Source organism: Cynocephalus volans, chromosome 1 (assembly GCF_027409185.1).
Source record: "Cynocephalus volans isolate mCynVol1 chromosome 1, mCynVol1.pri, whole genome shotgun sequence".
Taxonomy (NCBI): Eukaryota; Metazoa; Chordata; class Mammalia; order Dermoptera; family Cynocephalidae; genus Cynocephalus; species Cynocephalus volans.
Window position 1 is genome coordinate 210829955 of NC_084460.1, and position 27982 is coordinate 210857936.

The 27982-nt window shown below is 33.2% G+C and overlaps 1 protein-coding gene across 1 annotated transcript in view; it reads right to left on the reverse strand.

The window, feature by feature from the left end:
- The window catches only part of LRP1B (LDL receptor related protein 1B), a 1457254-nt gene that overhangs the window by 57463 nt on the left and 1371809 nt on the right, over positions 1 to 27982 (reverse strand). Inside the window, exons 80-83 of the mRNA XM_063085362.1 lie at positions 21818 to 21934; positions 19879 to 20052; positions 17987 to 18112; positions 11899 to 12063 (exon numbers count right to left, since the gene is read on the reverse strand). Coding sequence (XP_062941432.1) covers positions 11899 to 12063; positions 17987 to 18112; positions 19879 to 20052; positions 21818 to 21934 — 582 coding nt within the window. The remainder of the gene's footprint in view (positions 1 to 11898; positions 12064 to 17986; positions 18113 to 19878; positions 20053 to 21817; positions 21935 to 27982) is intronic.

A 27982-nucleotide genomic window follows, 5' to 3' on the forward strand; every position in this document is an offset into this window, starting at 1 on the left:
GGATAGGAATTGGAAAACCAGGTTCTGGTCAAGGTCTGTCCACTTTTTATTCTGTGACTTTAGCCTGTAACATGACTTCTTGAGTCTCAGTTTACTCATATGTCCAATGAAGCCTAGATTAGAAGATATCTAATGTTCAATTAGGTCAAATAATCAGAGATCATTGTATGAATAATTACATTTGCGTGCATGTATTGTGTGCTTAAAGTGCTTGTTCTCTGTGTGTCTCTTTTCATGTCCACTTTGCTTTTCCAATTACTTTTGCCTGCTCATATGGTAATATGGACTGTATTTCCATTAGAATATAAAATATAGATGATCATATTTTCCAGTGTTCAATCATCATCTACCAACCATTCCTAAATCTATGTAAAGCAATGGTTTGCACTTATTATAAGTAAATATTTTAATAAGTTTAAAGTAGACATGTCATCTATAATAATTAGATTGAGTAACATTAGCTATTTTATTTGATTTAAATACACATACTATGTTGAGAACATAAGTGCTTATAAAGTCTTATTTTGTCTAATTTTGATATTTTTATTCATGATAAGGGACTGTTACTTGTAGTTTAGTAAATAGGAAGATGATTTAAAAGTTTAATGTGAACAGCACATAATAGCAAATTTGACAGATCATTTTTTATTTTTTATTTATTTGTTTATTTTAAATTGAAACATAATTGATTATACATATTCATGGGGAACATAGTTGACTATCAGTATTTGTGTACAATATGTGATGATAAAACCAAGTATTATTAGCATGTTCACCATTGCAAATTGTAATCACTGTGTCCATTACCCACTTTCTTCCTAAGTCCCCTCTCACTCCCCTTTCCTAGTGAACACAGTTCTGTTCTCTCCTTCTGTAAGTTCAACATATTATTGTGGTCCCTTCCTTCCTTTCTTCCTTTCTCTTGTCCTTCCTTCCTTTCCTTCCTTCTTTCTTTCTCTCTCTCTTTCTTTCCTCCCACTTATGAGTGAGGACATGTGGTGTTTCTCTTTCTGTGCCTGGCTTATTTTGCTCAACATAATTTTCTCCAAGCTCATCCAGGTTGCTAGGAATGGCAGAATTTCATTCTTTTTTATAGCAAAGTAGTATTCCATGGTGTAGATATAGCACATTTTCCTTATCCAATCATCCATTGATGGACATTTAGGTTGATTCTATTTCCTGGTTATTGTAAATAGAGCTGTGATGAACATGGGATCAACATTTCTCAAAGGAAGACTGAATAGGTATTTCTCAAAGGAAGATACACAAATGGTCAACAGGTACATGAAAAAATGCTCAACATCACTAATCATCAGGGAAATGCATATCAAAACCACATTGAAATATCATCTCACACAAGGTAAACTGGGTATTATAAAATGACAGAGAATAACAAATGCTGGTGAGGATGTAGAGAAAAGGGAACTCTTCTACACTGTTGGTGGGACTGTAAATTAGTACAGTAATTACAGAAAACAGTATGGAGGTTTCTCAAACAACTACAGATAGAATTGCCACATGATCCCAGAATCCTACTTCTGGGTACATACCCAAAAGAATGGAAATCATTTGTTGAAGGATACCTACACTGAGAGATCATCTTTGAACATTTTTCTTTATTTGTTCTGTGGGAAGTAGCATCAGAATGAACAATCTTTTAAGGTATTTTGAACATAACAGTGTTAACTGTAGTAGAAATGAGTCTTTCTAATTTTCCCAGCCTGTAAAAGACTGAGTAGAAAATTGAGTATGGAACTAGCTCTGTAGGAGAGAAGGGAAAAAACAAAATTAAACTAATGGATATCATTTGTATGGGGAAGAATGAACTTTAGTGATTGCAAAAATATAAAGAAAAAACGTGAAAGAGAATATGAAAAAAATTCAGTTATAGATCTCAATTAACTCAGACTCAGACATTGTCATTCAGCTGACTAGCATCAGAGAATGTTCATGCCATCTCCTCTCCCATCTTTGTAGATGTGGCAGAATAATTAGAATGGTCAGAGAAATGAATGAGTATGAAGTTTAATAAGACATGAAATGTGAAAATGATGTATTTTTCTCTATTGCTGTAAGTTGTCGGTTAAAGCGCAAGTCTACGTTTTTTGAGAAGTGTTCTTAAGTGAATGGAATACCTTCAAATAAAATCCACCTGCATTTCCAAGAGAACAAATAAATTGAGGCTCCACAATTTATTTATCAATTTTACTTGGAAAGGATTCTACATACTCAAAAATGCTAGAAACTGTTGCTCTAAACAGACAAAGTAATATACTTTTATGGTGGGTGGCATTGCTTTAAAACTTATTTATAAATGTTACTAGTTTGGTGCAAGATAAATGTCTATTAATAGCTTGAGAAACAAGGTAAATTTCATATACATTAAAAGCTGGATAAACTCATATTTTTCGTTGCCAGAAAATGGCTTTCTAACTTCTAGCTGGATATTTTCCTTACAATGGTAAAATTTATTTTTTTTCCAGTTGTTGTTGACACAGAAACAAGATATCTTCTCTGGCATATTAGTGGATAAAAAATAAAATCAAAGAAGAGAACAAACAGTAGATGAAGAGGTTGATAACTGTTGGAACATAGTTACTGAAGAAAACAACAGCTCAGAACAAAAGAAGTAATTCCTTCTCTTCAATAAGAGCCCATGAATGACTTACAGAGGAATAGAACATGCAAACAGCAATACACATGAACATGAACTAAATGTGAAACAAACAGTGAACAAGGTACAGAAGAAACCCAAGAGCACAGGAACAATCAGAAGAAATGTTACATGCAAGTAGAATGTAAACACTGTAGATCTGTGGTTTTCTATATGACTTTCTAGTTTTCTTTCTTTTTAATTAGGGGTAAAGAAAAGTAAAATGATAGATATTTGAAAGGAAAAAAGGCTACCTGCTGCGATTACTTGAAAATTCCTCTATCTCAGCCATTCAGAGAAATGACACTGTCCCCTCAGTGCTTTTGTCTCATCTACAGCTGTTTAGAAACTAGAGTAGAGTGACCAGGTTGTCTCCCAGCTAGCATCTGCTTCATATCATTTAGATTCCAGCTGAACTATTTTCAAAAGCTCTCCTTTCTCTTCCTTTGAAGAGAAGATTTCTTTTTGACAAGTAGAAATCTTCATATTCAGGGAATATTATCCAACTGAAACTTCCTCGTGATACAGCAGATCTTTTGTTTGCTGATGGGAAATGAACAATTGTGTTGTAGAATTATATAATGGGCTCCATCTAATATTCTCAGGAATCTCTCTGGGTGCACCCTAACAAGTTGCATTGGGGTCATTTATAAAGCTTTTCTAGGTAGCATAATTTGATTTTGATATTTGAAAAGAAAACAGCACTGTTATGTTGATATAGATTTATAGCAGTGAAGCATGTATCCAGGGAGCTGGGAAGCTGACAGCCTACAAGGGTAGATCAGTATAAAGGAGCAACAGTTGACCTGCAGAAGGAGGGGGAAGAACTGTTTACTGTCTCTAAATAAATCTAGTTTCTATAACTCTAGTTACCTTAGCTCTGACATTGAGTGTAAGTTTTCAGATTTCTTGGGTTCAAAGTCTACCTGAGTCAACCACTGGTTGTGGGACCATGGGCACCTCTCTGCTTGATTCACCATGAGTGAAATGGAGATAATAATAGTAACTATCTCATAGAATTGTTGCATAGAATCACATAGAATAAATGAGACAATACATACAAAGCATTTCTAACTGCACCAGGCACATAGAAAGTGCTCAGTTACATTTGAGCTTTGATTGTTATTATTTCTATTGAGTGAGATTTACTATTTTTAAGTATGATATATTCTATGATTGCATCTACAAAGGCACTGTAACAGTTTAAGCAAATAATTCTAAAATTTTTATTAAATTACACATCTTGTCTCCATTATTTAAGATAAAATTAAAATTAAATTTATTTTTATGGTAGTGATGAGATAGAGCTGTCATTCAAACCTGGTATTTTCCAAGTCCATCTATCTGTACAGCTTCAAATTTTGGTACACCCTTGAGCTTCTTCAAAGATAATTATACTCACTGCTTCCAGTTCTACCAGTACATGTCAAAGTAAAATATTGAATCACAAAGTCACATTCTAATCCTTCAGTGGGGTTACAATTTTTATTTTTTTAATATAAAAAGTAATGTGTCTTAATTTATTAGTTCTCCTTGTGCTCTCAGAAGAGAAGCCAGATCCCTCAATATGAATGTATTGCTCATATAAATGTATTGGATTAATTATGACCCCCCCAAACTCACTGAAGCTTGAATTGTGTCCCCCAAGTTTTATGTATTAGAAATTTGGCCCTCACTTAACTGTTAAGAGGGTGCGAAATCCAATTATGGTAATTGAAAGGTGGGGCCTTGAAGAGGCTATTACATTGTAGGACCTTGCTGTAGTGAATGGGTTAATAATGGTGGTCAGGGGTGTGGTTCTGAGGGCTTTAAAAGAAGAGAGAGAATAGTCTGTCTCTCTCTCTACTATCTCTCTGCTCCACCATTTTCACAATGTGATACCCTGCCATCACTGTCAACACCACCAAGGACTTCACCAAACGTGTTCCCTGGACTTTAGATTTCCCAGCCTAAGAAAATGTAAGCAATACATTTCGTTTTCTTTACAAATTATCAAGTTCCATGTATTTTGTTATAAGCAGCACAAGCAGACCAATACATAAATTGATTCTGATTCCATGGTGGTAAGAAAGGTTTAAGAACCTTAGGAGATGTTAATGTGTGGTGTTACTGATTCCATGGTGGTAAGAAAGGTTTAAGAACCTTAGGAGATGTTAATGTGTGGTGTTACCTTTCCTTTATATTTATGTACTCTTTCAAAGCTTTCCTTGAAACTCTTCATCACTAAATCTACCGATTTCTTCTCAATCACCATACTATTCAAATTTCCTCCATAATTTTACACTGTTCACTAACATCTATACTTGGAAGTTCTGTCTCCACTGCCTTCTAAGACACTAGCCGTTTTGATCACCCTTTTTTCTGACTGCCTTTTTTATTATATCTTTTTAACCATTGCTTATATGTTTTCTCTTTCTGTCTCTCAAAAAATGTTCCTCAAAACTTCATTCTGGTGATATTATCCAGTTTCATAGTTTCATGGCTTCAATAATTAACTCTCTGTATGAATGCCTCTGTCCCAATTTACTGAATATGAACTTATTCTCCTTCCTAAACTTCAGACCTTCATTTTTACTTCATTTCATGGATATTTCTGGTAGCTCAGTAGGATCATCAACTCCTCCCACCCTCTAAAAGAGAAAATTCTTCTCATAAAACTTGTCTTTTGTGGCAAGCTCATACATGTTTTCACCACACTGTAGCTTCTTTCAGTGCTAAGTCTACTCCATATTCAAGTTTCACCCTGTATTTTACTTAGCAAAGTGTCTGGGTAGATGTATGCTGTGATGGTTAATTTTATGTGTCAACTTGACTGGGCTAAGGAATGCCCAGATAGCTGGCAAAACATTATTTTTGGGTGTGTCTGAGAGTGTTTCCAGAAGATACTTGCACTGAAATCAGTAGACTGAGTAAAAAAGATCTACCCTCACCAAGTGGGCAAGCATCATCCAACCTATTGAGGGTCCAAACTGGATAAAATCTGGAGTAAGGACAAATTATTTTTCTTGAGCTGGTACATCCATCTTCTTCTGTCTTTGGCCATCACAACTCCTGGGTCTTGGGCCTTCAGACTCTGAGATTTATACCTGCATTCCCTCCTCTCCCTGCTCTGTTGCTCAGAACATTGGCCTCAGATTGGGAGTTACTCCATTGGTTCCCCTAGTTCTCAAACCTTTGGGCTTGGACTGAATTACACCACTGGCTCTCCTGGTTTTCCAGCTTGCAGACAGCATACTGTGAGACCTATCAGGCTCCATAAGTGCCACTTCCCATAACAAATCTCCTCTTGTATATCTCTCTATATATCCTACTGGTTCTTTTTCTCTGAATAATCATAATACATATGAATATGATAAATGGAGCTTAATTTTATTTGTTTAAACTATTTCTGTTCATAGATAAATAGAAACTGGTTGCATATATCATCTAAAGTATTCTAGCAAGTGTTAACAGCACAAAGTAAATTAATAATAAGCTAACTGAATAACCAGTAATAGATAATGTAAAATGCAGTGAAGATATAACTAAAATTGCTAATCATCTATACTCAATAATGAACATTATTAAGGAATATACATTGGCATAATAAAGCATTTGTATTGCTCATAAGAAAAATGGAAATGTTTGGGAATCTAATAGAATTCTTTACATTTCACTTATATTACATGCCCCTTGCATAGCAAAATCATAGTCTCAGTAAAAAATGGCTAATTCTAAAATATTTTATGATTAATATTTATAAACTAAAAACATTTGGTGCAAAATAACCTCTCTGCTAAGTACTGAAAAAATAAATTATGATTTTCTTCTAAATATACACAATGCTTAAAAATATCTGGTTGATTGCCACAGATGAATGATAGCAAAAGTAATTCTACATGAACTTCCTATGAGACAGTGACTATGCTTATTATTTCTATGAGGTAGATACATGCTATTGAATTATTAGTCTTCTCTGTTTTTAAGCAATTTTTTTTAAAACTCATACTCGTTTGTCTATGTGAACCATACCACTTACCCCATTGAACTTAGTACTGGTTGAATCAGTCTGGTGTGCTTAAATTTTTGTTCCTGGTTATGACATTTTATAGCTAACTGCTCTTATGTGTATATAGTCATTATTTAGTTTAATTAGTCTGATAACCATACTGAGTATAAGTAATAGCAGTACTTAAGTGACATTTAAACTGCAGAATATGTTCATAAATGTGTATATTTAGTGTCCTTCTATAGAAATACTATCCAAATGAGACATACTTGTTACTTACAACATCTTTACTATTTCGGCAATAGCCACATTCTCATCCCTTTAAACAGAATAGACGTAAGAAACTGAGAGATAAATCACCCCAGCATCATTCAGTTATTTACAAGTCCACAATCAGAAAGCCTATATCCTGACCTCTCATCTCCAACACTGCTCTCTCCTTTGTGACATCTGTCTTGACTTCAGACTTAGATTCGAGTATTAAAAGTTCTAAATGCTTTAAAAAATTGCTAGTCTTTTTGATGAGTGGATTTGACATTCTACTTTTCCACTTAATATAATGTTTTCCTGGACTTAAAGTGAGTGCCCATTTATAAATAATTTTAGCAAGTTGACTATAGCTGTCAGGCTGTCTTAAGTATCACGAAGATTACAGCAGACTATTCAGCAAAGCCTGACAAACAAAAAGAAGAATTGTGGGCTTTATCTAGCTCCTTCCCAGGTACTATTTAATATATTCTGACATGTTTCAAATTATAGGTCACAATCTATTTATACTTCTGGAAAGTTCATTTTCAGTCAGCATTGCAGAAATGAGACTAAAGCATTTGTGTCTTTTCTGTGAATACAAGTAAGCTAACTCAAGTCTTCTGATATTAGCCTACAGAGCCCTACAACTGAATAGTTTGGTATTGCTCTCATATGGTCCAAATGAATCAGTAACTGTGACTTATAAACCAGCAGCAGAATAAGAGAGAATTTTACTTTCATTCTCTCAGGTTTGTCATGAGGATTCAAGAACAGATAACAGGGTCTGGCACTTAGTAAGCAGCCAATAGACATTAATTATCACGATCCTGACAATAATAATTATTAGAAATTTAAATAATTTTCAAATAATAATTTGGAAGGTACAGAAATGTAAAGGATAAAGAAATATAAAGAATAAATAAAATATAAATAATTAATTGGAAGATAGAGAAATATAAAGGATATTTTTTCTTATATAGATGTTTTATGTTTGTATTCTTTCCCCATCTGGTTCATATTATACAGCAATTTTATATATTGTTCTCTTTATTTTTAAAATACAATGTGAATATTTTTTATATTATTTAATATTCTATAATTGTAGTTATATTTATCATATAATATGCATCTTTTAGATATGCCATACTTTATGTATGTACTATTTGAATTAAAGTTTTTATCCCCAATTTTATAATATTGTAAGTAACACTATTGAACATTTTCACTTCTAAGTTCTGCGCTTCTTTTTGTTATGTGATTCTTGGGATATGTTCCTAAAGGTGACATTATTTAGTCAAAGGACATTGATACTCTCAAAGTCTTGCTGAGTATCTCAAAATTGCTTGCTGTGAGGTTTGTACCACTAACATTTTCTTCTCGTAGTGATTTGAGAATTACAGTTCATCCATGTCTGTCTGAGCTCCACTTCCCGTCCTCATATGTGTGTAAGACTTGTCTTTTGTCATTTTCTCATTACGCTTTCTGGTTTTGTTTGTTTGTTTGTTTGTCTGTTTTCCTACTTGATTTATCAGAGCTATATATTCCTTTGGCACTTATTTATTAAATTATTTCCTCTACTTTTTGTTTTCAATTTTAACATCATTAGCTATTCTCTTGTATTCTTAAAAAGCAAGTAGAGCCAAATTTCCTGCTAAATATTTCTCCCTAAATATAATCAAAATCTATGCTAAGGGAACTAGGACACCAAATTTAATTTAGATGAAAAACAGCCCTCATTTAAATAAAAAGGAAAAGAGAAACAAGGATGGGCAGTTTAAATGTATGCTCACACTTTATCAAGACATTAATTAGGTGATTGTGTACTTTACATCCTAAGTACATTTGTGACTTGAGAGCCTTCAGTACATGTTTTGTCATCAGTTCCATGATGAGGCTGTCTCATCAGTTCTTAGCTTAATTTGCCTTTGAGAAAATCTACCATCTGATTTGGGGCAGTTGCCTGCACAGGAAGATCTTGACTGAATGAGAAGAGAAATACTTTCCATCTATTCCCCTCCTATTGCAAGGGCCCTTACTGTTGCACAGAGTGGATTTCAATTTTTTTTTTTTCTTCTTTCCACAGCAAGGGCCTCTTTCATCCTCCTTCTTCATTTCTGGTAACAGAACCTTCACTGCCAAAGTCCATAGATGTGGTGGTAGAGAGAGCGACAATAAGAGCTTTCATTCTCTTCTTCTTGTATTCGCTTAAAACACTCAATAGAAATGGATCACCTACCATACAAAATTGCACTGTCACCTCTTAACCTAGTCGGTCCTGCTTTTGTATATTTTCAAACTTCTTAAAGTTCGATATACCTCTCCCTCTGCATAGCTCCAAACTTTAGGAGTGGGAGTATTTGGATAAATTGTCCCAAATTTACAAACCCTCTCGCTTCTGTCCTCTAAATCAACTGTAGAAAGCCCTGATGCATTTTGATATAAACATTAAAAGTCTAAATAACAGATCTATAAGAGTAATAACAATACCAAACAGCATGAACATACATTAGAGAATATTCAGAAACTAAAGATTAATTGCAAATAAAGTTGTTAATTGCATAAATGTCTTGATATCCATGATGCATAAAGGCTTTCATAAATTATTCTCTATTTTCAATAACAGAATGACAGAATAATGATATGGTTTGCTCTGCTTTCCGTCATTTTACCCAAGGCAAATTTGATCTTAAATTTATCCTCCTATCCTATGAGCAGGTCATAGACATGAACTACATGGACTTGTTCATATAATCATTGTCAAAGTATGACATTGTGCAGTGTCTTTCTATGTAAATGTAGCTCATATATTTTATTTTCAGTGTTTATTATTACAAAAAAAACACCTTAAGGAATGAGAAAAACTCATTCCTACACACAAAATTTTAATTTTGCCTCTCAGATGTGTGCTTTTAATTAACTGGTAACATTTCCTTTGTTCAATTATTATTGTTCTATACAACTGTCATAAACTTATAAATTTTAATTACGGCTGCTTCAAACCCTAGTTATATAGTGTCCACATAGGAATTTGCCAAAAGGCTTAACTGTAAGTAAACCAACAATGAATAAATCCATGAATTGCCTACTGGGATTTGTTTAACAAATTAACATTTGTGTGGAGATAATGAGGTTCTACAATCTATAATACCAAACAATGTTTTTATAAAACCACATTTTTAAAAGTGAAAAATGCTTTCTAAATGACTTAATTACATATTATATTATTAATTATTAAATATTATCAGATGATAAGCTACATGGCCATATATCATGTTGAATTCACGTGAGAACTCATTTATATTACTAATGTGAAGTATGAACTTTTCCTGAACATATTATCTAAGTAAATCAAGATCTAGTAATTTGGGTACATAGATAAAAAACAAATGATTTCAACAAAACACTAAAAGTTGTGCTGTATCTATTTACAATTCAGGATCCATTAACAGGACAGCAAATTCAATGTTTCCTAGAGTTGTCCCTGTGGATCCATTGCAGGTTGAATAAATAGACAGAGTTTGGAATTTCAGATGGTTTATTTAGCCTTAGTATTTCTAAGGATAAGTATAAGTAAATCCTCTAGTCATAACTCAATGACTTTAATTATCTTAATGAGAAAATTATCAGTTAAATAATAAAATCTCCAAACAATTCATTTGGCATGAGAAAAGCTTCTTGCTTAAAGGAAATGTTGTATGTGTTACTAAAATACAATCACACACACTTTGTTGAACTTGGATTCTCATTTGTATATTTAATAAAGAACCCAGTACGATAATTTCTCCTACAGGAATAGAATATACTTTACTGTATGGGCTAGATTCCCATAAGCAGAATAAAAATATGTGGTAAGACTCCTAGTGCCTTTTATATTTCAGTCAACCTGCTGAATATTTTTTTTTTAGAATGCTATTAAGTAGTTAGAATACCTTAATTATCAATTATTCATAAGTCAAAAATATTTATAGACATAAAACTATCAAACTTTTACTATTAGAATGCAAATGAGAAACAGCTTGGTTTCTCTGAGCTTCATTGAAAATTCTTCTTTATGTGATTCTTCCAGTTAGTGTTATGCTAAATACTTCAAAGAACAGCATAAGCAATAGAAGCAGTGAGAACTCCCATAAGATAGAAATTAACCATGTAGGGGATGTGAAGATCATACAGATTCATTTTCCAATTGACTAACTAAATTTGCATTTATGGTAGCAAAATTAAATATGTATAGATTGCACTCTAATCGTTGTATTATGGCCCTTGCACTGAATATTGGAATTTGCAAATTAGACTTTTATTATGCATTGAGGTAATTTTTTCTCATGGCAGCATATTCTAAATGTAATAGAAGTCAGTAGGAAAATATGTTTCAATGTTCAATTATATGCTGTAGACAACACTTTTTGCAAACATGGCTATTGCATAAAAATAATAACAATCTCAAGTGTATCCTAACATGCAGTAACCTGATATTTTTCAAAGCATATTATATTCTGCATTGCAATGCCAACTGAGTAGTTATAGTTTTAGATGGAAATCAGGATGCTATCAGATGTTCTGGCTTACATCTACATTTAAATAATTATTTACATTTAAAGTGAACCTAATTTACAACAAGAATTGATTTTCAGCATTCAAGAAACTATTTGTGCAATAAAACACTGACTGTGGAGTCAAACATATAAGACATGGAAAACTGGCTCTATTAAATCATTCTCAGCCAGGGTCTATAGACAATGAACCTGTCACATGGTACCCTCTCAACACATGATAATGACCATTACTGTTGTTAAATTTTGTGGCTTGAACTTTGAAAAACTGAATTTAGAACAAATGCTATTAATTATGTTAAATTAATTATTCAAATTAGTTTGTGTTAATGTATTTTTATAAGATATCAGAAATTATATTTGTAGCATTAAGTATTGTCCTTATATTTTTTACGTACAGGTATAATCTAAGGAAAAATGTAAATGATTTGAATATAAAATGACACTTAAATATTTACCCAGAGCTGATGGCATGCAAGTTCCTCCATTTTGGCAGTAGTTGCTACAGTGGTTGACTTCACATCTTTCTCCTGAATAACTAGGCCAACAGTGACACCTCAAATCACCCTTCTCATTTACCATACATCTTCCTCCATTTTCACAAGTCAATTTGCATGAATCATCTGGTTATGAGAAGAAATGTACAAATTAGCATGTCATTCAGGGGATGATTGAATAAAAATAATTCAAATGAGCAAAAACTTGTGAATACCAGAGTCTTAATTTTTAAATAAAATAAATACCCCTAAGTACAGAAACAGAAGAAAATGAAATACTATTTGAAAGCAGAGAAACAGGTTCTACTTGTTGAATGGCCAATACAATATTAAGTTGACTTGTATCCTTCTTTAAACTTAAAGCATTATTAACCATTTCCTACATTTATTAAATATTAATTAATAAAACTTACTGAAACATTCTAAAAATAACGTATTTTTCAACCAAGAATTTTTTTTACGATATTGGCAAATATGGCCCTTTTTAAATGCATGGTTAATATTAAATCAAACTTGAAATATGTCAGATCTATTTATTGCATGTATATATATGCACACGCATACACTATTGTGTCCTATAGTATATGTGTATACATATATATGCATATATTTATTATTTATAGTATAGAGAAATGTTTACATGAAGAGATACTCTGATGTCAGTCCTTATTAACCACACATAAATGTCTCAAACTAAGTCATTTAGATTTGGTACAAGATGGTGATAGAACAGAGTCAAAAAAACATTTTCATATGTAACATTTGTTCTAAATGATTGTGCATAATCTGTCTACTTAATGACATTTTGGTTAAGGATAAGAAAAGTTGGTCATTCCTTGGGGTAGCAAAATTATTTTTAACAATACGGCAAGTACGATTTATGATAAGGATTGGTTTGAAATCATTTTACAGGTTATTTTTCTGTGTGTATTAACATGGCCTTGCTCTTTTAGAAATACTGATTTACTTTAAGCAGGACATATGTCCAATGGAACAAAAATGATTGAGAATATTGTAATAGGTGCTCTATTCAGAATATGTCCTCTACTAAACTTATCTATTTTATAGCGGTTAGACAAACTGAAAACAGCCTATACTCTTTATTCAGGATATGTTGGCCCATACATGATACAAGCTTGAATATATCACTGCAATGGTCACAAGAGTTTCTTAAAGAACCTCAATGACTTCAAAGGACACATGATTCAGGTATAATATCTACTGTCATACATAGGGACTATCAGTCAGCAGTACCTTGTCACAAAGCAGTTTCTGATACTTTGCCATGTAGGTTGGCTTCAGGTTGGCATTACTAAAGTTTTCTTTTGTAATATGAAGGACTCTCCCATGAGGTAATATGTTTATAATATAAATTACTGTGGTATAATAAGACCTGTGTTTAGGTCCTAGTTCTGCCACTTACTTACAAGTTAACCTATCTGAGCTTCAGTTACTTCACTTTAATATGGCCTTAGTTTGTTAGAATGTGGTTATAAATAATACCAAGGTCAAGGGTTTGTATCCCCGAATCAGCCAACCACCAAAAGTAAATAAAATAAAATGGCCTTAATAACAAACTTACAACTTAACTCAGATTTGTTGTGAATATTAAATAAAATAAATAATTTGGAAAGAAAAGTTAAAATTCTAAAAACTGTGTTAATATTAAGTATACGAATATATGCCTTACACACATGCACACAAATGAGAATATGACTTCCAGCTTATATGTACCATATCTAGAATAGTGGAAAGCTGAAGAGCTGAGATCTGGGTCTGTAAAGCACATTGCTAAATTTCAACAGGCAATTGAGGCATTCATTTGGTAAAGTAACCAAGTAACGTTCTTAGTCAACATTATTTACTGAGTACTCACACGTATACTGAAGGTAAAGCTCGAGTGGAATAAGATCTATGAATGCCAGAAGGTGAGCACTGGAGGAACTGAATGGAAGTCACTGTGATTGTACCAGGATTAGAGAGTGTGAAGGAAGGAATTACAAGAGGTAAGCATCTTAGAAGAGATAAGCAGAGGGTAAGAGAAGATCCTTGGATTTTGGACTTTACCCTAAAAGTAATGTAGTCTTTGAATAACCTAAGATGTCTGAGACTGAATGTACAGGTAGGGGTTACACTGAAAGCAGGGAGACTGTTAGGACTTTGTTTAAGTTATCCAGGCCAGGTAAAATTATGGATTAAAACAGAGCAATGTGGGATGAATAAATGAGGATGAGTAAAAATCACATCAGTGTTGTATAAAGAGAACAGGAGAAATTAAGGATGATTCTCCAGTTTCTAACCAGTACAACTGAACGGAAACATAAAGGCAATAGGAAATTTAGCTTTGGACATATTAAATTGGAGATGCCTATACAAAAGCAAGTGGGAATCTCCTATAAAAATTGAATACAGAGGTCAGACTGTGAAGAAATATCTAGAGTGGAAACATGCTTGCTTATTTTAAAATTTACGAAAATATTTTGAATTCATTCAGTATGATATGTCCTAATAGGGGCTCTGAATGTGAACAGTGAAGATAAACATTTAAGACATTATCATCACAGTTAGGATTATTATGGGGGGACTCATTTTCATCTGTACATATTCTATGCAAACCACATAGATATTCAAAATTTCAACATGTTGGGTTATGTGAATTTTTATTATGTGCCTCTTTAGGCACCAGAAATTTAAAAGTACAACACTGCCTGATGAAATGGAAGTGCAGTTACATTCTTTCAAAACCTACAGTAGCAGTTCTATAATGAAAAAGATGGCTGTTTTTGTCAATACCTAAATCACCCCAGAAGCCAAGCTCTAGCAATTATAATCAACTATAGGAAAGAGCAGGTGAACACTTCCCCAAGAATGACTAATACTTGAATTTCAAATTTCCTACATGAAGTTTAAAAATAGTCAGTGTGCTCATTATTTAACAATAGCAGCTAGAGAAAGGCAAGTAATTATAAAGAGCTAAAAAACTGGCTATATCAAATGTTAATGTCTGGAAAAATTAATTGACATTTATCTACACCAATCAAAAATTGTGAAATCCACTTATTTGTGTTCCAAACTGAAGTGGTCCAAACTGTCTATTACTAAGCCCTATTACATGTGTAGATGCCAATCTAAATATTTTTTCTAACAGTGTGATTCAGTTTAAGATTTTCTTTCAAATTATAAGAATGAGCTTTGAGGAGGTGTCTGGAGTCATGCCTTTCAAGCAGGTTTAAAATAGTAAAAACAAACAAACAAACAAAATCTCCAAAAATGTTTAGATCTTGGGTAAATGTGCGTTTAGATAAACAAGCTTCCTTCTGTCAAGTACAAAATAATACAATTTGGTAATTTGATGCAGCAAAAAACTTGTTTCACTTTCTCATATACGTCATGGTGTTAGATTTATCTTAGAGTGTTATGTGTCTACTTTTTGTATGGCATAGTACTAGGCATTTTACATATGTTATTTCTAATATTTTCAATAACTCTGGAAATGGGTACTATGGGTGACACAAAGGCAGTAGGATGAATTGTGTGATTGTTAAGAAAGTGGACCATCTAGGTTCACCTTGGGATACCACTATTTACTAATTAATGTTAGACAAGCAAGTGAGCCTCTTAATGCTTCAATTTTCTTAGCTATAAAATAAGGGAAATTACAGTATAGTATTATTGGGGTTTTGAGAAAATTAAATGAAATTATGTATATATATATATTTCATATACTTAGAATTATGCCTTGCTCATAAGCCCTCAAAATATTTATTATTAATAATGTTATCCGTGGTGGTATTTATTGTTAACCCAATTTTACACAGAATAAACTGAGACTCGGGATGGCAAGTATAGAGTTCAAAGTCAACAAAGTTTTTAAGTGAAATATCTTGGCATAATCCCAAACTCCACCTGAGCCCCATACAAGGCCAGTTCTTCCAGAGTATTTGTTGTTTGGTTTGTACGATAAATAATTTGGACTAAGCAAAGAGGAAAAGAGTAGGGTGACGTAGAAGACATAATGATGTCTAGTTTAAAAGGAAAACCAGTGAAAACTGCCTGAAATCTGACCATAAAACATACCAATAACATCTAAGTCAATGTAAAAGTCACACCAGTAGCATTATTAGTGCACTGCTGTGCATAATTCTGATCTCTCTCCAAGCTGTCTCTCCTACCCAAACAATAGCATAAGTAGACACGGTGGACAGAAGGCAACTGTGAGGGCATTTGTTATGACTGTGTGGGGGACCACTGAAGGGGCAGCACTTCTACAAGAAAGAAGCTGTTGACATCTTAAAGAACTGTTTCTGAGAGGTTAAGTAGAATATGTACTCCCCTCTCCCCCCGACAAGGGTTACTTCCACGGCCCAGTCAGAATAGCGAGTGAGAAAGTGGTACTTGACAATGTTTGAAAATATTCACTTAATCCTCTTATTCTCCCATTATGATTGAGATCACAACTACTTTGGGAGAAGAACTGGTAAAGGGGAAAGGGGCATCCTAGTGCCATTAAGACCATTTCTTTTTAATAATTGGCACTAAAAAGCCCATCCAAATACCAATCATGATGCACACTTAGCTCTCTTTTAAAAACTTACCAAACTTGCCACCCACAACGGTGCTTTACACACCCTACAAACTGACTGAGACAAATGACATTCTTTTCTTTATGTGCCATATTTCCCTATCTTTTCAGTTTCTTCTGTTTCAATGTCCTTCTGCCTCATTCCCACTTAATCTAAATCCAATCTGTCTTTGCAGAGCTTGTTCAAAGGTTATATCCTTTAGGAAATTCTAACTGATCCTCTAATTGGGCAATCATCTGAATCCTTGTTAATAGTTTTAACCCTGTCTCTTATGTGGCTTGTATCACTATCCACATAAATTTCTATTTATTGGTGTTTATGTCATTCATCATTTCATCTTTTCAACCTCATCAGCTTTGCATATCAAATGCTTAAATAATACATATTAAATTTAAGAAGCTTTGATAGTTTTAGACATTGAGTGCTTTGTAAAAGAGAAAAGTCTTTGAATTGCATGCAACCCTCAGCAGAGAATGAGGAGAAAACTATACTGGGGAGGAGTGTGAGGAGTGTGAGGAGCGCATTCTAACAGGGAAATACAATAGGTAGGAGACCCCGCAATGAAGAGATCCTAAGTATGGATCTCAACGGAAAAAGTTTGCCATTATCCCCAAGTGATTGTGGATCACTGAGTTTTTGACTGTGACATAAAGTTTAGTTAAGCGTAAATTTTCTTTTCTCTTAATGGTAATTTTTTCTCTGTTATGGTTAATGTCTTACATATAAGGGAATGTTTTGTCAGTCTACCTGGATATTCAAGAGACACCTCTTCTTTCCCTTTCCCATCACACTGTTTTGTTTTGATTTTTGTTTTTTATTTTATTTTTGATTTTTTGCTTTTTAACGCATCATCTGAAATGATGTTTCAAATTTTTGATTGTTAATTTCTACCTCTAGCTTCTAAAATATAAACTACATGAATGAAGGAGTCTTATCAGTTTTGTTTCTAAATTAGTTTTCTTAGTTTCTAAATTAGTATTATGTCTTGCTCTTAAGCCCTTCTAATATTTATTAGTTGTAGTAGTAGTAGTAGAAGTACTTATTGTAAATCAAATTTTACACAGAAAAACTAAGAATTAGGAGATGTGCAATATAAGCCTGTTGAATGAATAAACAGATTTTCAGGTTGGGCTTAAACCCATAAGAAAATGCGTTCTCAAAAATATTGTTGTCTTCTCTAATACCGGAGCTTTATAAAAATGTCTTTTGATTCTATGAGTGACTTCAAAGTTTTCAATCTGTTGTTAAGTGCATATTAAGTGTTCAATGCTGCTGTGTAAACAAACGCACAATAAACTGATAGAAATTCTTCCACACAGAATAGTTTACACAGGCATTCAAGAACCACTGATACTAAGGCAGCTAAATTGATGATGGAGCAGGTAATTCTGCTCAGTTACCATATAGCTGTGAAAACATACCACAAGGATTCATTCATTACATACAGAAGAATGACATGTACTTACCTAACAGGCTGTCATGATTGCAGGTGCCATTAATCAAATATTTTCCTTCTGGGCACAAACAGGTGGCCCCAGAAGGATTCAGTAAGCAGAGGAATTCACATGCTAAATCCAAGCATGGATTGGGTACTGATAGAAACAAAATAAAAGAAAACAAAGAAACACAAAAGTACAGATATGACAGATTTCAAAAACATAAAATTCAATAAGGTGAAATAATGAATTAACAATGTTGAAAAGAAATCACATCAAATTTCCAGTGGAAGTATCTCATTTCAATGTCACCATTCTTTACAGTTGAAGAGAAATTATTACCCAACATCCATCATTAACAGGAAATTTGTCTTAATTATACTTCCCAAAAAGGGGAAGAAATTATTCAAATCTATATTTTGTTACTCTTCCTTGTGACTAATTACTTTTTGGCAAAAGGGTTGGTCTCAAAACCTGAAGCACGGTTTGGAGCTGTGTTTAAAAGTAAAGGCAACTGAAGTTTTTTGGTACCTAATCCTCATTTTAGATCTTCATAGGACTGTTCTAACAGATAGAAACAACTCCCTCTAATATTTACAAAGGCTTAAAACACATATGCATCCATCAGTTCAAAATACAAACAAAGATATGACCTTTTTCTTTTTTCTAAAAATCATGTTTTACGTGGTTTTCCTTTTCATCAAGTAGGAGTTTGCGTGCATGCGTAAATGTGTGCTCTACTTGTTTTTGTCTAAATTCTATCCAATCATCATCCTTTGTGGTCATAGCTGATTCGTGGCCTTTTCTAGGGATTATTTTGTTGTTATGAAATAGAAATGGCATCTAGATAACTGAACCAATGACTATGAAAGTGGCTTTCTTTCTGTAAGAACCTCTATGCAAACACCTATTGTATTCAGGGCAAGGTTTTATTTATTTATTTTTTATGAATGTGACAATATTTTACTATGAATATGAATCAAACAGAACTAAAGGATGATAAAGTGTGTCCTCATATTAACCTTGGAACCATATATGTCAGATTATTGGTAAAGAGTAGCAAGACTTTGTATGGAATATCAGAAAGTTTTAGGGGACTATACTTTGTTTTAATGTGTTTCCAAAACTGATTTGGATAAATATCAATTGTTATTGCTCCAGATAACTGCACCAAACAAGATAAAATCCCTTTTTATTTGACATAAAATATAAATAAATCTTAGACAGTTTCTTGATAGACGAATTGATACATAAAGACAGATCATTAGAATTTCAGCTGCTATTTTTTTTTTTTACTTTGTTTTCCAATGTTTTTGATGGCTGTGTTCAAAAAAAAATTTAAGAAAATTACCTCAATAATTTACTTACTCCTTTCTAGGAGGGAGAATAACAATAATAAATCATAAACAATAAATTAGAGAAAATACAACTCTTGGGAATAGTTCTCCCTGGATAATTTTAAGGATGGCATGTTAATACTATGATTGCTACTTGGCTATCAGTAACAATAGTCACATAGCTAATGACGAATTTCCTTACTTGCATGGTTCATCTATAGACTCACAGATTTTATTGAGAAATTAATAAAAATGGAATAACAGGCAGATTTTATAACAAGTTGATACTAATTCCCAGAAAACATAGCCAAATGCTGAAATTTGCTATACCTGTTATGGCAGAAATGGAAACATTTTCCTTATCTATAGCTTGACTTTGGTAATTTGAAAAGTCTCATCTTGTAGAATGAAATTAAGTCAAATGTGAATTTTACCAAAAAAAAAAAAAAAAAAAAAAAAGCCTGATGATATCAAATTTAAAGTTATTTAACTTACTGGGGTTACAATATTTAAAAATATATTCTTTTGAGAAGTATAAGGAAAACATCCACCAATATAGACAACTTTATAAAATATTATTCTTACAATGTAGTTGCTTGTAGCGATGAGATATCAAAACACCTTTTGTTTTATCCACATCTAAAGCTAGGTACTCCACTGAGCCATGGCCAAATTTTTGCACTCGAAATACACCATTTTTTGGTCCTGCTCCATATATATAATCTTCAAAGATATCAATCCTGTGTGGATGCAACAAACCTAGAATTTTAAAAAGGTAGAGTTATAAAAGTTGTAATGTATATACTCAGAGTTAAAAAAAACAACTAAGTTTATCCAAGATCATATATAAAATCTTATTACTGTTCTTCTAAAAATACCTTTCAGAATTGGAATATTTTTAATATTAGCTGTGAAGTTGTTAGAATTAATTTCTTAGCAGTAGGGAAAGCAGGATACTAAACACGTAGCTCAGAACATAAAAAATATTTCCATCATCACTTTAATCATTTTCATCATCAGAAAGCACTTGCTGGGGGTTACTCTATGCAGAGTAATCTCCCCTACTATACAGTTGACAAACAAGCAAGCAAACAAAAAGCCTACCAGCAGGCTGACCTTCTCTGTAGCACAAAAACAGGAAGTTTACAAAACTCTCGATTTGTGTTCTGGTTCAAATTATCAAATTAATGATCAAATCAGATCACCTGAATGACTGGTTTAAGTAAACATGAGTTGATTTTAAACAGTAAAGTCCCCTCTCCCCAAATTTTACATTACTAATGTCTGTTTTAGAAATGAAATAAAGAAAACAAACTGGCAAATGGCAGTCATGCACATGACTATTTTGGCTAAAAATAATTCTGACCATTTTTCACATGTGATGACTACTATTTTAAGAGATTTTATCAAAAGAATAATTATTCTAACTTTTGATACTAAAATTTGTAACAGGTAAAATGAGAACATTTATATTTCACTATCTAGAGGTTGTAAAACATAAAATGCCTTTTACGTTTATATCTTTTTCCAATGTTTTTTTTTTAAAAAGTAAAAAGTATATTTAAGCTGAAACAGGTTAAATTTACTGTAATCTTTTAGAGGAATGTGAATTTTTTTTCCGATCTAGGGTCATTGATTAAAAAAAAAAAAAAAAAAAACCCGCACACTTTAATCAAAGGCATAGTGAAAATTGATTTAATTATTTTTCTTTCAACTTTCCTGTTTTTGTTTAAAAACAGAAAGCAAAGCTATATTAAATAAATATGATATGCAAACATAATGACTCCAAGTGCATATTATGAACAATTTGTGGTTAAAAAAAGGGGGGTGGGGGTTGGGTAGGGAAAGAAAAGAAAAACAGAAAGGGAATAAATTAGATTCAGCAGAAAGAACTGAAACAGCCAGGCAAGGAAAGGGTGAGGCACAGAAGGGAGCCAAAAATCAGAGTGGGAAAAGTAGGAGGCAGGAAGAGAGTTGGACATAAAAAAAAAAAAAAAAAAGGGAAAAGGACAAAAAAGAGGGGCAGCAGCAAAAGAGCACAAGTAGATTCTGCAGTGACTGGTAGTACAGGTCATTTTTTACACATCGCTTATCGCTTTTCACTTGGATGAGGGTATCCCTCAGTATCGATTATTACTATGATGTTTTATTGCATACAATAACTTATTTCCTGCTTGCTGTCACTGCAATTTGAAATAAAATTTATGGTTCATGGGAGCTAATAATGCTGTCTACTTAAAGTGTTCTGCTGAGAACAAACTAGCCACAGAAGCAGCAGTATAAAATCATCTTCTGAATCTGGGCAGCAATAGCCCATGTCTGTCCAAGTCAAGAAGCTCTTCTGCCTTGGCCTCTTTGTTATTCTAGCAGGAATGAAAATTTTAATTAATAGTAAGAGCTACAAGTTGAAAGGAGAAAGAATTTAAAGAAATCCAGAATGCGAAGCTTTCATACTTGTATTTATGTGCTGTCATTTAATATTCTCAATGATAATTGAAAGCAAAATCAAAAGCACTTCACACACCTTGTTTGCTGCTGACAGAGACCACCGAATTAGAGCCATCATACAGAACACTGCCGATCACGGAGAGCTCAAAGTCAGCCCAGTATATGCGTTCACTAAAAAGATCCACAGCCAGACCTGCAAAGTCAACACACACAGACAAATAATGGAAGTAGATTTAAGATTATTTAAAATCAAGTTTTTGCTTCTTTTAATGTATTATTACGGTTGACATTTTTCTTCAAGTATCACAGAAATTACCCAGGGTATGTCATGGTATTATAGAAATCAGAAAAATTGAAAGAACCTTATCCTTATCTCAAATATGTGTGTTCAGATTACAAAGCATTTATTTAATAAGCTATAGGAAAATTTTAATTCACATAGGAAAAGCTACCCTAATTAACCTTCCTATCCATACTTACTGGTTTCTTAATTATGGCTATTCTTTAACAGACTTTTCCATGATATTTCCATTTTTATCTTTATAGTATACGCAGAATGAATTTATTATTTAAATTATTTATCTAATCATTATTTAAAATACTTCAGTATAGTTATAATTTCAATTCCTTTGTGAAGGTATAGGTCTCAGAATGTAATAGGTTCATGGACTTATTCATAAGACATTTTCACCCATTTGGAGTTGACTCCAGAGTTGTGAGATACCTATGTGCATGCTGAAATTTTAAATGACTAAAGATTAATGTTTATACTAGAAACGAGTGATGGTAAATTTCTTAATTAAGATTCTAGTGGTGCTTAAATTTTTTACTGTAATCAGTAATTTGCTCTGAGACCGCCTGTCTTCATTTTCATCATAGGTATCTGTCAGTGAATAATAATGGGTCAAACTAACATGTGGTGAAAAACATATTTCTATTTATTTGATTTGAATTTGTTGATTTTACAAATGTGATTGGAGTCCAACCAGTATCTTGCAAAAATCATCAAAACATAGAAAATCTTGGAAAGTAAATTTCATTCAATATAGAAAAGCAAGATCTATGACATGTAAGTTCTATAATAAATCTTTGCCGCTGTAGATATTTAATTTTTATGACAAGCTAGTCCTTAGATACAACATATTACATACTTCGAAAGTACAATGCAATTAAATACCTGTGACAACTGAAGAGTTTTTCTAATCAGAATATTCAATAAGCAACTGAGGTGTACCTCAATGGCAAGGGAACTGAACAAAAGATATTTTTTCGTCTGTGCTACATTTGTATTCCCATGTAGAGAGACCAAGACTTAACAATCAGAATGAAAAATATCCTGGTGAAAATCATTTGCAAATAATTCTTCAGTTAAGTATGTAGATACAGTCCAAAAGTAATCAAACTAAACATAAATATTGCTCTTCAAGTAAAATATAGAGATCTGCTATGCCCAACCAGCCACTGAGAAATTACTTAACAATTAAAGCAAGTGGTCCATGTTTTACTAGCTTCTGCTCAATGATTAATTTGCTATTTGGAGTCATGCTAGGAGTTATGATTTTGTTTCTTCATGTATAATTATAAGTAACATGAACCATAAAATGATCCAATTTCTGGCTACTGCCATTATAGTTCAAAACAGTTGTCTTAAAAGGGTTGAAAACACTTTTCTTTCTCCTCTACTAATGCGATATGATAAAGTAGATAAAACAAAAACCTGTCCTCGGTAAAATTGGTTGTACACTTAAAAATATTAGATTTTCTAATCATAGAGAACAGTGAGTGTGTAATCAAACTTAGTGAACAATATTGTTTTTTCAGATCCAGCAGCAGTAAAAAGTTCTCAGAAGCGTCATATATTGCATTATTGGTCTAGGCTATCTAAGACATACCCGTGGTTATCAGCTCTGATCCCATATTGTACTATTGGGTGGATTTACATCTAAATAAAATTTATATAACAAAGCTTTTAGATGAGTGGGATTTATAGTTCGAAAATTTCGTAAATCAATGAGTTTGCTTTTCCCTTAAGAGGGAAAGAGATAGTCTTTTAAATTAAAAAGTTAATAAAAGAATCAACCAACTTTTCCTGTAATAAAGATGAGAGTCAAGCTTATATGAAAGAACAAGTTCATGTCTATCTTTAAAATACCACATCTCTTTTTGTCTTTAATAAAGAATCAATAATAAATTTTGTTTTAAAAAAATCAGTTCTCAAGAAACTCATTCCTATCTGAATTAAGAATGATGAATCTCTGAAACCAAGTCAATAGAAGTGCAGAAAATTTAAAATAAAATTCCAAACTTGTTTTAATCAAGCATAACGGAATCACAGTTTGGAAGGCTTGTAAAAGATAAAGACATAGGCTCGCAACATTTTAGTGATGCATTATAATGACACTAATCACGTAGTCATTTTCTTAACATCTCCCACAACACCAAGAATACTGTTACACTTCAGGGATTTCTAAATCTCACTTTTGTTGAACTTTGACATTTTTCAGGATCCTCCCACTAGTTTCCCTATTTTTATTATAGTCTAAAAAGAGAAAAAGAAAATGGAGGAAAAATCTTATGAGAAATGACCACGGTACCAATGTAATATTTGAGAGAGAAAACAGACAGAGCAATAAATTAAAATCACTGTATTTTCAGAAATAGAGAAAAAGATTATAAACTTTGTTTTAAAGAAAAGCCAACATTTGTAAGGCGTAATAACCAGCAAGTGTGCACTACCATATTTTTGATTTAAGGGATGATAAGAGGAACCAAAAGCCCTGAAGATATTTACCACTATATCAAATTTATTTTTCAAAAATTATTAAAAGCATTTTTGAGATAGATGGCCTACTTAGAGTCTTAGATTCCAAACTAGATTGATGCTATTTTTTCACATGTATATGTATATGCACATATATACATATAAACTCACACAAATTTATTTTTCTCTCACACACACTTTTGATGGTGTTTGTACAATAACTGCATCAAGAAACAGCAAAATAATTCTAAGATGTTTATCCATTTAGACCCTTTGTCAGCCAAGGATAATGAACCTGCTTAATGAATCAAACATTAGGGCTGGCTCAGGGCCAGTGGTGTAGTTCCTTATTCTCTCAGAAGTTGCCAAAAGTTTGGCAGAGATAAAAGTCAACATAAATAGGCTTCTAGATATTAAAGGATATGGCACTTAAATCAAACTCATGTAATCCTACATACTCTCATACTGGAAGGAAAACTGGAAAATGTCCTTATTTGACACAGTGTTCATTAACCCAACGTATACTCATGGGGCTTCTGCCTTGTACCACACACTGCCAGGTACTAGGCACAGAGCAGTGGACGAAAGAGATCATGTTCCTGCTCTCATGAAGCATGTTACTCCATCACCACACAATTCATTGGAACAGAAGATAGATTTCGCTTCTTGTGTTTAAAATACATAATGCCTAATTTTTTTTAAAAAGTGTGCCATTTATTAAAGGAGGTCGTAAAACCATACCAGGGGTTACAGTGTTAAAAGTTCAGGCATCTATCTCTCCACATTCATTCAATACATAATTATTCAACACATAAACTCACACTAATTAAAGGCACTATAATATGCTACAGGGGATATAACACGGAAATCAGTGATGGTATTTGGTTTAAGTGGTTCATGGTCTTGTTGGGCACGTAGAATGTGCACTAAAGAGTTAATAATCTGCTGTATCATTAAAGCAGGACATAATGGAGTACCATGTATGGAAATAATGAATGCTATAAAAGTCCAGAGAATTAAGGTGCTCTCATCAAGATTTTGGCAGGTTTGAAATGATAGTGCTGGTGGTGGGCTAATTATCTGATCAGATAGTAGAGCACTAACCCTGGAATTTATAGTGGTTACAAAAAGGGACGGAGACAATATATACAGCTATTCCTGGTGTTCATTCATGCTTATATCATCTTTACCCTATTAAGGTACAGAGTACAACCAAATATACTGCGTTCCAGAGTGCATATTCATTCATGGTGCATAAAGGAAAAATACCCTTTCCTATAAAGCCACAACATGAAAAACAAGATTTTATACTCGGAGGGAAACGGAGGCATTATTATACTTACTGATTTTAGTATGATAACCTTGAACTCAGGAAAAATATTTCTAGACACCAGGAAAACAGAGAAAATTGATGTGGACAAGTCTAAGATAGTCCTGGGATGATATAAGCAATGAATATGCTTCCATGCAAGGATATCTCATAGAATATATTTGTGTAAGTGCACACGCCTGCTCACATATAATGTGTATACATGCATGTAGACACAGCAATGACTTACTGGTTGCCAACTTTTATTACTGCTTTCTAATAATATGCTATTTATGAAAGTTAAATTATCTACTATTTCCTAAAAATCTCCTGAGACTTGTTAACTCATTTGTATATGAATAACATTTTGCATACAATACCCAGGAGTTATAAATCACTGTAAAGACAGCATTGAGAGAGATTTCTGCTCAATGAAATAAAAATCATAACCAAGAATATGAAACCAGCATTTCTAATATTAAGAAAGTCACTTATTAAGTAATGTCCATGTAATGTCCTATATAAATGGAAGGCTTATGCTCTTTCCATACTTCTTCTGTGTAAAACCCTAGGCTATGCCCAATAGTGTGTACCATCTACCTTTTGAAACTCAGCTATTGTGACACTGAATTCTGTTGGTTTACTCCTATTTCTTAGACACCTTTGAAGTTTTCACTTTGACCTTGACTCTTAAATAAAAGCATTTCAATTAATTCTACCCTTTGAACCTTTTTTTTTCTTCCTGCATCCCTTGTCCATCTTAGTAAGTCCAGTAACTTTAAATATCAGCTTCCCGTTGCTAATTTCCAAAACTGAATTTCTAGTTCTGCTTTGAGCTCCAGGACTAAAATTTTCAACTAGCTGTGAGATATCTCCATTTGATTCACTTAGTGTGGGTCATGTCCGTGCCTGCAACACTCGCCTATGGCCAAGTGACAGCATCACCTAATCTGAGCTCAAGTGCCACCTTCCCTAAAGGCCTGTTCTGATGTCATACTGCAACCTGCCCTCCTCCATTCCTGACTCTTCTTCAAGTTCTACTTTCACTCTTTTCTCAATAGCACAAAACACCTCATAACTTTATACTTTACTTTTTAAATATTATATGTTTACTGTCCCCATCTCAGTCCTCTGTCCTCCACTAAAATGTAAGCACTAGCAGGACAGGGATCTATGACTATGTGTTATTTCTATATTCCAAATGCCGAGATGTATACCTGGAGCATACTAGGTGCTCAATAAATATTAGTTGAATTAGGGAAAAAATGGGTTCTGAGAGTCTCTTCCTGTAAGCAGGGCAGATGTTTTCAGAACAGAGTCACTGAGCAGAAGACACATATATGCAGACTACACATGGGTAAAAAGCTTCTGACATGTCCTTATGGGTATATCACAGGATCCTGTTACCTGCTAACATGAGGCAATTTTACTTGCCAAGGTCTCTAAGACCCTGCATGAGCTGGCCCCTACCCACCTCTCTAACCCTTCTCTCATGACACTTTCCAACTTGTTTACTATGCACTTTGGCTGTCCTTCAATTCCATTTCCTGCCTGAAAACCCTCTGACCTGTTCTTTACTTCGCATTGCAGCATCACTCCTCACCCTACTGCTTTGCATGGTTTAGTGACTAATCTTAAAAATCAGCTCCTCAAAAAGCCTTTCTGGTCCACTATAATTAAAGCAAAACCTCTTTAGCACTCCATTCTTCCCTACCAGTGCCATTTACACATACGTGCTATTGTGTGTATGTGTGCACACATATACACATTTCTGCTTTCCTTTTTATAGTCCCCACATTAGACTGTAAGTTCCATGAATGCAAGCATTCATATCTCTGATGACTAATAGTTCCTGGCATGTAGTGAGCATTCAATACTTCTTTTTAAAATGAAAGGAGGAATGAATGAAGGAAGGAAATAAGGAGAAGATTGTTTTGCTGATTTTAATTTACTGACTCTTTATCCCTCCTGGAGACATTTCCTATCTTTTCCTCTATCTTTATATGTATTCAAGGAATTCTACCATGTTAACTTTGCTTTGCTTTCCATATAAATCCTCTCCTTTGTATCTCACTGTCACTATTCTAGTCATGTTGCTCTCTGCTCTCATCAGGACCACTCAATGACAATTAACTGGTCTCTCAGTTTCTGTGTCTATTCATTCCATTTGC